Source organism: Ascidiella aspersa, chromosome 3, assembly GCF_963924565.1.
Source record: "Ascidiella aspersa chromosome 3, kaAscAspe10.2, whole genome shotgun sequence".
Lineage (NCBI taxonomy): Eukaryota > Metazoa > Chordata > Ascidiacea > Phlebobranchia > Ascidiidae > Ascidiella > Ascidiella aspersa.
In genome coordinates, this window is record NC_139449.1 from 13,237,650 (window position 1) to 13,248,524 (window position 10,875).

A 10,875-nucleotide genomic window follows, 5' to 3' on the forward strand; every position below is an offset into this window, starting at 1 on the left:
TGCCGTTAAATCAATATTAAAAAAGTGTCGCTTCTTAAGTTGTCTTTTTTTTCAAAATGGTCTTGTTTTGAGGAGCTCTTTTGGTTGAATAGTATTGTATTTCGAAAAATTGAAAGAAAAAGTAGACATAATTTAAGGAGAAATCAATTGGAAATAACAAGCCTACCCTGACTACAAGGAAAAAAAGTTTAAAGTTAACACTTTGGTGTCGAGCACATATTTATGAGCGTTGCGTAACCATCAAAAAGTTTGCGGATTTGTCTGAAGTAAATAAAACAGTCGAGGATTATGACGATGTATTTCGGTTGGCTGAAGAAACGTTATCGCAACATTGTGGGGTTAGGATAATTTGGCCACCAGAAACGTTCACGTAATACGACACGTTTGTTTTAGACGGTGCAGAACCACTTAATACGTCATGTCCTGACTTGTCTAGACCTGACACAGGCAAGGTCAAAATGTGGTCACCAGAGCTTGTCATCGACAGTGGCAAGGTGACGAGGTCGTTCCGTTGCGAATTGACTTTAGGTATAATCTTGCAAGGGGAAGATATCTTTTGTCGTTTTGAATACGATCGCAAAATTCCTGGATTCCCTTTGTTAACTGGCGTTTCCTCTACGCGGCCTTTCTTAGTTGTTTTTACCTGGGTGGGCGGTAAGGACAAGATGGTGCGATCGACGGCGTTGTTGAGGAAATTTCGCACAAAAATATCAACAGGCGCCCGGGTCTCGTTCGTCATACTTTCTCCCGGTAACTAGATATGTAAAACATAATTAACGTATACATTGTGAACACAAGTATGAAATTAAAAAACCTATGAAAGGTGCATTATTGTAATAGAAATCTATTAATAACGTTTCTCAAAACTGCAACCGAACATAAAATTTCATGGTGTTAAAATACACAGTATTTTATTGCCTCTTCTGTTTAAACTAATTCATGTCACATTAGACTTGAAAGGCTTAACGATTTTGTTAGCACTCCCCGATTTGATTGACGCTCTTGAAGACGCCCGGAATAACATTGATTTGGAAAAATATATTATTACAGACACAAATTTGCGGCAATGGCGCAATGCTTTATTGACACTGTTTTACCATCTGAACAAAGTTCTTTATTTATATTTGCGTACAGGCCCTGTACCACGGGTCCCTACAGACGTAATGGGGTATTCCATATCAAATCATCACAAAAATTGAAATTTTTTAAGTTATGGCATTTTGAAATTTGGCCACTAGAGGGGGTTTTCGGACACCCCAAAGATGGAAATGTACATTTAAACGCTGTAATTTAAGTAAATGTGGAAGTAAAAGTATGTTTCCTACCATTTTTGGGGTCAAGGAATCCATTTTTGGAGTCAAAATTGCTTTTGGATAAAGTTGAGGCCTTAAGGGGCACTTGAAAAGAAAAAAAATGTTTATGTTTCGAGCGAAATAGTGAAAGTCTGCATATATTTAGGAACCCAATTTTTTATTCGCTTAAACTTTATAGCAAGATCTGTCAAATAAGCTTAAAATGAATCTTTAGACTTGTTGGAAAAAGGTTTTATAGCCAAATTGGAACTCATACTATGTTGGTTACAATTACCCTGATAAATGTATTCATTGTCTGCGCTTTTGTACTTATGAAAGCTCTTTTTATATTTTGCATGATTTTTTAGAAAGGATTCTAAAGAAAGGATACATAATATGGCTCTCCAGGAGACATTAAGATGACTTGCAGGAAATTTGTTTGAGCAATATGATTCAGCTGAACAAAAATTTCTATTGAAACTATTATTTTGGCCCACATTGTTAGAGCTGTTCAATCCTTAGACTAACCACCGTTTTTGTCCTAGATTTTTATTTACTTGATTGAGACTATATGTCTATTGCTTCAATGTTTCTTTAAAATTGTTACTTGGTTACCTGCTGCAGCCTATATACTGATTTGTGAACGATCGAAGATGGAACCTGCTTTGGTGATTTGCTGCATCTGAAAAGCTACCCGGGATGAATGTCACAAGTTGACATACACTAAGACTAAGATACTGTTGAACATGTTGGATATTAATGAAGAAAAGGGGAAGTGATTTTGTGGAGAGCTGGGTTAAGAGGAAATCAGCACTCTGCCAAGACTGTATGTAAGCATCACCATGTAATGTTTTACAAGTATTTTGAAAGAAAAACAGCAAAGTGCTGCAAACCATATTCATTGCAAAAGTGGAAAGATTCATTGGAAGGGGAAAAGAAAATCCAAGGGCACTGTTAAGATTGATTTGATTCTTGCTAAAAATATGCCTGGAATTCATTTGGCACATGCTACAAGCAGCTTTTAAGCTTTAAACGACACCTGTAGTTCTAGTTGAGTTAAGTTCTAAACATTCATCTTCATTGTTTTTCAGTGTCATAGTTACGCAAGTAAAACACATTAAATAACAGTTTAAATGCAACTGGTGTTTCCTTTTAAAACACATAGTTTGCCAAAATATGCAAAACTAAGTACAGCGAAAATAACACTTCATGCAACCAACATAGCTTGCAAAGTTCGCTTGCTTCTGTTCTTGGAATAGATGTTTATGATTGACAGTACTATTTCTCAGCATAAAAAACATTCCAATGATTTAATGAAAATGCTGTTTGAGGGAGAAACTATCCACAGTGCCAAATCACAAAAGAATATACAGGTGATAACATTAACCTCACAATCTTGGTCAATCAAAAAAGCTAAAGATATTTTGATGTATGTGAATATTTGATTCGTGTCGCAGATGAATTAAGGAAAAATGAGGGTATACTTGTGCTCCCGAAAAAGAAGCAGCAAAATATGATTTCAATTGAAACCAAGAAAAAAGTATAAATATTTTATAAAGATGAGGTACAGCAGACAATGCGTCCGGTAAAAAGGTGTGGATAGTTTAATTCTTGATGTCAAACAGCATTTTCATTAAATCATTGGAATGTTTTTCATGCTGAGAAACAATATTGTCAGTGTATCTTTCTTTAAGATCACAAGCATCTATTCCAAGAACATGAGCAAACAACAAGCTATGTGTTTTAAAAGGTGAAACACCAGTTGCATTTAAGCTGTCATCCAATGCGTTATAATGGCGTAACTGTGACCCCTGAAAATGATGGATTTTCAGAATTTTTAAACTTTAGCAACTAGAAGAACTACAGGTGTCACTTAAAAGCTGCTTGTAGCATGTGGCATGTAATTTACATGCCGGTTTTGTTTTTAAATTATTTCTTTCCATATTTTTAGCAAGAAAGTTTTTTTCTTTTGAAACACTAGTCAAACATCGCATGGTGATGCTTGGATACAGTCTTAGCAGAGTGCTTATTTCCTCTTAACCCAGCTCTCCACAAAATCACTTCCCTTTTTCTTCATCAATATCCAAAATGTTCAACAGTGACTTAGACTTGGTGTATGTCAAATTGTGACAGTCATCCCAGGTAGCTTTTCCGATGCAGCAAATCACTGAAGCAGGTTACATCTTCGATTGTTCACAAATCAGTATATAGGCTGCAACAGGTAACCAAGTAACAAATTTAAAAAACATTTAGGCAATAGACAGATAGTATCAATGAAGTAAATAAAAATCTAGGACAAAAACGGTGGTTAGTCTAAAGGATTGAACAGCTCTAACAATGTGGGCCAATATAATAGTTTTAGAAGAATTTTTTGTTCAGCTGAATCATATTGCTCAAACAAATTTCCTGCAAGTCATCTTAATTTCTCCTGCAGAGCCATATTCTGTTAATCCTTTCTAAAAAATCATACAAAATATAAAAAGAGCTTTCATAAGTACAAAAGCGCAGACAATGAATACATTTATCAGGGGAATTGTAACCAAAATAGTATGAGTTCCATTTTGGCTATAAAACCTTTTTTCAACAAGTCCAAAGATTAATTTTAGGCTTATTTGACAGATCTTGCTATAAAACATAAACGAATAAAAAATTGGGTTTCTAAATATTTGCAGACTTTCACCATTTCGTTCGAAACATAAACATTTTTTTCACTTTTAAGTGCCCCTTAGGCCTCAACTTTATCTAAAAGCAATTTTGACTCCAAAAATGGATTCCTTGACCCCAAAAATGGTAGGAAACATACTTTTACTTCCATATTTACTTAAATTACAGCGTTTAAATGTACATTTCTATTTTTTGGGTGTCCAAAAACCCCCTCTAGTGGCCAAACTTCAAAATGCCATAACTTCTTAGCGGATTGGAATTTTTTCGAATTTTTTTTGGCAAACTTATTTTTTTGAGCTATATTTAGCACAATGTAAATATCATGAAAATCTGAGACGGGTGGTTACAAGGGCTTGATGATTTGACATGGAATACCCCAATGTTTAATGCCTATATTGTTCAGTTACTAACCTCGTCTTGCACAACTTCGATCAAGAGCGTACTTTCACGAGATATTTTCTGCGGCGATTTTTGTTTGTTTAGAACGCAAGTATCTGGCACCTGAGTATGATAATTAGTTTAAGTTGTAAGGTAAATTTCCTGCATTTTTCGTATTTAATACGTAAATTTGCCTAGAAAATGAACTTAATAAATGCTAAATTAAAGTTATTTTATATTAACATAATGCCGTGTGGCGTTTTCCGTTTGAGTAAAATGAAATAAAATATTGTTTATTGTTTAACCATAACCAAAATTGTTACCCATATCGTCGAAGTCTGAACTTTCTTTTGGCCGTATTCATTTAAGGTGACATTATTATCGTTGAAATCCGTAGTTGTGATGGAGCAGTTAATTGCAGAAGGGGACGTTCCCGTTTTAATTGGCGGCTCAACGCTCTTATTTACGTCATTACAAATCTCAGTAAATTCACCAGAACGTCTAAGAGCTTTCTCAGTGACGAGTTGTCTTTGTGCTAATTGATCTTTTTTGTGTTCGGAAAAAGAGGGTTTCTCGCTGTAACATGGTATACTATTGTCATTAGTTTGAGGGAGTAACACAACACTGTTACCGGCCGTATTCAACAACAAAGTTGGGGCGCTTTCCAATCCGTTGACGGCATTTAATTGCATAAACGTGCTGGGAGCAACGTTTTGGTTTGAGGCTGGACCACCGCTGAAGTTGAAGCCAGTCACCAGCCCGTCGGCAGTCACGTGAACCACTTTCTGTTGAATCTCGGGCAAAATAACTCGTTTCATGACCCGGGTAGACTGAACAGGAGTATGCGCTTCAAGGTTTCGTATTAGTTGTGCAAGTGCAGGGGCACCCTCTGACAACGGTGGGATATAAGGCACTGCAAAATGACGTTTATTGGCGCCGGATGCTTCAGGCCACTCTTCGTCACACAACGCCTGAAGAGCTCTTTGTGCCTTGATTCTCGTTTCAACTGATATTACCGCCATTATAACTTTAAGGTCAGGAGGAAGCCGCCGGAACTGGTACATTAGTCGGTTACCATCCACTTTGCGCATAATTCCACGCTGGTAGTAATGGCTGGTAAAGTAGAAAAAATATTTAAAAATAGAATAACATATAGCAAAACAAAAGAGAAAAAATAATCACCGCAACGCCCTTCCAAGAGTCTCATAGTTCATGTCTGGTTTCTTTTTATGCTGTCCCCAGAGCCAGGAAATGAATCGGGAGTCAACAAGCTTAAAAACGCCCATAGAAATATCAACCCACTGTATGTACCGCGGGCATGAAAGTGGGTCTTGCAGCAGAGCGAGTAAAAATTCCCATAGGTAATAAGAGCTACCTATATTAAAGAAAACAGAAAAAAACGTAAAATTATGTAGTTGACAGGGGTGTATACTGTACAATATACATGGTAAAAAAATACTCGGAAGAAATATAATTCCAAAAAAAAATATTTTTAAACAGATAACAATAGCTAAGTTTTTATAGCCCTACATAATATTTATGTAATATCACAAACAGTTCGCAATTTCCTTAAATGATATTTTTGCAAAAGGTAACAATCCATAAAACATGCTGGTGTCGGCAGAATGTGCTACAGGTTTACTCCAGGTCAACCTAAGGCTATAATTCAACGAGTTGCCCACAGCGTAATTGTCTTTGGTCATGCATTGGGTATTGGTTACGCATTGCTGGCAGTATTAACTTTATATTCTTTTCATTGCAATATTTGAATGCATAACAGTTCTCGTTTAAAGTAAAGTAGAACTGACACAGACAAATGCTTTACATAGATTAAATTGCTGAAGTATATATTGCATTCACTATACAGGCAAAGTCTTTCCAACAAACTAGTAGTTGTTTTAGGTTTTTTTTGTGTGTGTAGTTATGCATAACGCTTCAAATAGCGATGTTGTTCAGAATGTTAAAGATTAAGAAAATTATTTTTTATTACAATACACATGTCAGGTTTCAAGTTTGTCAGCGAAGTATTTTGCGATTAATTGCTGTCACTATAGGGTATATTATACAACCCCCTTCCACGAAAAAAAAATAAGTTAAACAATATTAATAAAAATAAACCAGGATAAGATTATAAAAAAAACATGATATTCTTAAAACATGATATTCTAGAATCCCTTGGGGTTATACTTTAAACATCCCTACTAACAATATTACTTGAAAATCAACTTACCAATCCTACTAGATGCCTTGGAATTCCGTGGCTTTTTTCTTAGTTCAGTTGAAACTGGTACTGTTTGATCAATTACTTTAACAAAATCATTCAAATGAGAATGGCTAAGTTGAACACTACCTCCAGATGAAACCACATTGTCTACTTCTACAAACATAAATTTGAAAGTCTGGTGAAAGATCAAAAGTTTTCTGATTTAACACAAACACAAATAAAAGACTTGTTAACTGTAATTTGCATCTTGGGTGGTTGAATAAAAAAAGCAAAATAAGAAAACAGAAAGAAAGTAACAAACCTGGTTGAAGTATTTCATCATGAGACTTCCCATTCTGCTGCCTATAAGCAGTTATAAGCAGCTGAAGATGGGCCCACATAATTGCCCCATGTGGAACACGCTCTTCAAACTCTGTTTGACTGCACATACACAATTCTCTGCCATTTATGTGCAAATTTTTCAACTGTAATGCAAAAAATTGACAGATTTGGCTGGATTGCTTTTAACAATAATATCTGTATAAAAGCACCAACCCTGCTGGAGTCAAGGTTAAATTGTTGCACAACATACTGCATCCAGGCAAATACACCATCCTCAGTCCAGACAATTGGTGATGTTGAAAGCAAATTAGCCAGCTTGGACGTATGCGTTTCATCTTGTATCACAACTTCAACTCCATCTTCCACGGTGAAAGTTTCACTTTCACCACCACCATCTTCACCTTCACCAGATAGATCCTTTTTTGATAAAATGTGGTATCAGAACAATGTAACATACATTTATAAAATATTAGTATGACTGTATGACAGTTTTAATATGTTGTTGAAACATAGCTAAAGTTTTGTCATAATACTATAGGAACTTAGCTAACCAGTATTTTAAAGTTTTGTTTTGAATCAGGTCCGGGTAAGTTTCTGCTGAGATCTTCTCCATTGTGAATGTTTTCTAAAATATTACATATTATTAGAAATAAATCAAACTGTTATTAATTGGAAAATACAAACCAAGGCTTTCTTGTAAGTTTGGTTAATTTTTTCAGACTCCTAATAACAGTGATAAACAGAGCATTTATTGTTGTCCTAAATAAATTTCAGCTCAGATCTAAATTTCATGCCACCTTTCGCAAAATTCTTGGGTATCCCAAACTTTTAATTCAGGTGTGCAATGAAGGTTTTATATGCAAACCAGAGGTCTGAAATCCTACAACAACTTTTCCAAAGTTTAGGTGTGAAATTTACCAATGTGCTGCACATACAAAATGTCTTAAAATAACATTGGGTGTGCACCTGTCACATAATGATAAAACTCAAAGTTTACAGACCGGAGTGCATCACAGGATCAGACATTGTTTAGGGACTATATATTTTACCTACACTGGCATCTTCAGGTCCTGTAAGCAAAGTAAAATACATATATGCATAGCGAAGTAATAGTAAAACTATGAGGTTTTTTGTTTAACTTAAACGTTGTTAATTTTTAAATGTTTAACCCAGTCGTAGGCGCCTTTGAAAAAGTTTATTGGACTTGCGATGTACCCAGTGATAAGAATTTTACTTTACTGTATTTATTGAATTGTTTGTATAAGAGAATTATAAGCAATTGCTGCAGTTAGTTCATTTCGGACGTCGGTCAACCAAGCCAAAGCCTAAAATATAACTGTCTGTAAATATTTTATATCGCAATTATGTTAAGATACGAATCGAAACCATTGCAGACGCCCTTGGAAAATTGAAAACTATAGGGCGTCGCGCAGCACATAACCTCTGGTGAATGTTTTTCGAATGAATGGTTTAGTTGTAAATTTAGAAATATTTTGACATTATTTGCTGTTCAAACAATAATTATAGATAGTGTTAGGCGAAATGTGGCGTTTTGTTTGTGTTGCGAAGCAACCTGCGGTGAAACGCCCTTCAAGCACAGAAAAAACAGAATATGAAAAAAAAGAGCGCGAGCATTAAAAAAACAATGGAAAAAGGGCAGGCCGTGGCTACTAAATTGTCAGTATTAATTTTTTCACGAAAGATTGTTACAAATATTTCGGCAAAAAACATTGTTTCAAGCGTAAACTGCTTTATGGGTCATTAATTTGTTGATCTACGCATGGACATAAACGACCAGACTTTTATAAAAAACTAATGTTTTCGTATAGAAACTATGAGACCGGTTAACGATAACCCATGATATGACCGCGCTAGGACGGAAATCTGCAGACGGCGTTCCCGGAAATTTGGCGAGTGTTATTTCGTCTGGGCGAGTGCTGATTGATAGCCACTCGCCCGCCTGGCGAGTGTAAATTTTTGCTTAGGAACAACCCTGAAAAGATAAACAAAAAAATGATTTCACCTTGGATTCGATACCCATTATTCACATAATTGCATGGCCTCAGAGAAGCAATTCTCTTTTTCCTTTTTTTCCTTCCTGTCCCAACTATTTGTTATCAAATTTCACGTCAGGTTGCATAGTTTGCGTGGTGCTGCTTTACATTAAGATCACCTTACATATTTCAAGCCATCTTATGACAGGCTTGTTTTAAAACATTTGACCTAATCTGTACTGCTCTCATATGCTTTTAATTTTTTTAATAATTTTATTATTAATTTACTATGTATAGTATTTTACTTTACTTACAGGAACTAAAAATGGCTGTGTAGGCATAATATATATTTCCTAAAAAATGTCTGATCCTGTGTTTCAATCAGGGTTTTTAAACTTCGAGCAGCAGAAATCTACTGTCAAAGATTTTGGATTCCACGAAGATACACCATTTTATATCACAAAATGCAAACTGGATCACTGGGACCTACATACTCTAGTGGACCTTTGTAATTGCTTATAGAATAGTTTTTAACTATATATAGTGTTAACTGTGAACCAATTATTTGTTATACAGTAACAGTACTATATCTTTCACACAAAGTTATGTACAAAGTATGTTTATTGTTTCGTTTGCTAAATATATGAACGTTTTACTTAAAAAAGTCGAGATTTCCTGGTGCTGGTCTAGAATCCTACCACACCATACATACTTGGGTTAGGGTGCAGGTTAGTCTTAGGGTTAGGGCAGAGGTTCTTAAACTGGGGTCCAGGGACCCCTTGAGGGATGAAGGCCAAATTCCATGAAGGCCAAATTGAAACATTAGTGTATATTTAAGAAGCAATCAAGTTTTAAAAATGGTTAAAAGTTGTTATCACTGAATGTATTTAGACTCCATTTTACCTAAATCATCAGCGTTTTTCTGAAAGTCGTTTTTTGTATTCCGACATAGATTTATTTGTATTGTGACATAGATTTATGAAAAATCAGTATATTTCCTAAGTCTATTTGATTGTGACGTCAATTCATGAAGTCATTTTTGAAAATTTCTTGCCTACCGTGGTCCACGCGAAGCAAAACAAATTTAGGGGTCCTTGGTGAAAAAAGTTTAAAACCCCTGGGTTAGGGTGAGTCAAGTAATATTGTTAAATATTAATACTTGACCCACCCTCCACAAACACTAACTGACACCCTAACCCTTGGAAATATTGTACATTGCTTTAATAATTGTATCAACACTGTGGTAGGATTCTAGACCTGCGCCGATTTATCACCTTATTTCACCTTCACTTAATTTAAGTAGCACTATTTTATACATGAAAGAATAAACAGAATTTTACCTGCTGGTATCAGGCTGCTTTCAACTTGTTTCTGTGATACGTTAGGAACACTGTAGTTTGCAGTACTTGCTTCAACTTAACAAAAATTACACTATATTTTAGAAATAAACTTTTATAGCAAACCGCCGACATGAACTGTAAATTAATTTAAAGAATCGCGCTGTACAATTCACAAAACAAACTTTTTGAAATTCACTTCCTACTTCCGGGTTTGTGGTGTCAATTTGACGGGAAGATTATTATTGATATTATAAAATTTGCTGTACACTAAACATTGTTACTTTGTTACCTGCAGCGAGTAAAAGATCTATACTTGTTGATGGATTTGGGCTACGATCACTGCTTCCCTGCTCAACTTCCATGTTCACATGGCAAAAGTAAAAGTTAAACGATATTGGAAGCATCAGCCATCAAGCAATGAATAAGTAATTATTGTAAACCAGTCAACCGTGGTATGTTAATTTTGGTTATTTTTTTTAAATTACTTGTTTATGTCACGTTTTTTTGTTTAGGAAGTCGAACTAAAGTGTCCGTATTTTTGTTAACCTGTTTTGTGTTTAACAAATTTGGATTAAATTTGTGAAATTTGAAGAAGCCCAAGCGGAACTGAATCAAAAGTTTTTAGGTAGCCTGAACTGGCAACAAAGCGGTTGACTCGAGCT

General features: G+C 35.2%; 1 protein-coding gene across 1 annotated transcript; it reads right to left on the reverse strand.

Moving 5' to 3' along the window:
- Positions 1-109: 109 nt before the first annotated feature.
- On the reverse strand, positions 110-10,639 carry LOC146160286 (uncharacterized). Its single transcript, XM_083384589.1, has 10 exons — positions 10,503-10,639; positions 10,214-10,288; positions 7,431-7,504; positions 7,093-7,296; positions 6,860-7,022; positions 6,565-6,711; positions 5,517-5,709; positions 4,658-5,447; positions 4,368-4,457; positions 110-754 (listed from the first exon to the last, which is right to left on the reverse strand). Exons 1-10 carry the CDS (start codon positions 10,615-10,617, stop codon positions 287-289), a joined length of 2,319 nt encoding a protein of 772 aa, XP_083240715.1. The 5' UTR covers positions 10,618-10,639; the 3' UTR covers positions 110-286.
- Positions 10,640-10,875: the final 236 nt, after the last annotated feature.

Coding starts and splice junctions, on each gene's coding strand:
- LOC146160286 (XM_083384589.1), bottom strand. CDS start 10,617: ATGCTTCCAATATCGTTTAACTTTTACTTTTGCCATGTGAACATGGAA. Junction 10,289..10,502: donor AGATCTTTTACTCGCTGCAG/GTAACAAAGTAA, acceptor ATTTTTGTTAAG/TTGAAGCAAGTACTGCAAAC. Junction 4,458..4,657: donor TTCAGACTTCGACGATATGG/GTAACAATTTTG, acceptor TATCATACTCAG/GTGCCAGATACTTGCGTTCT.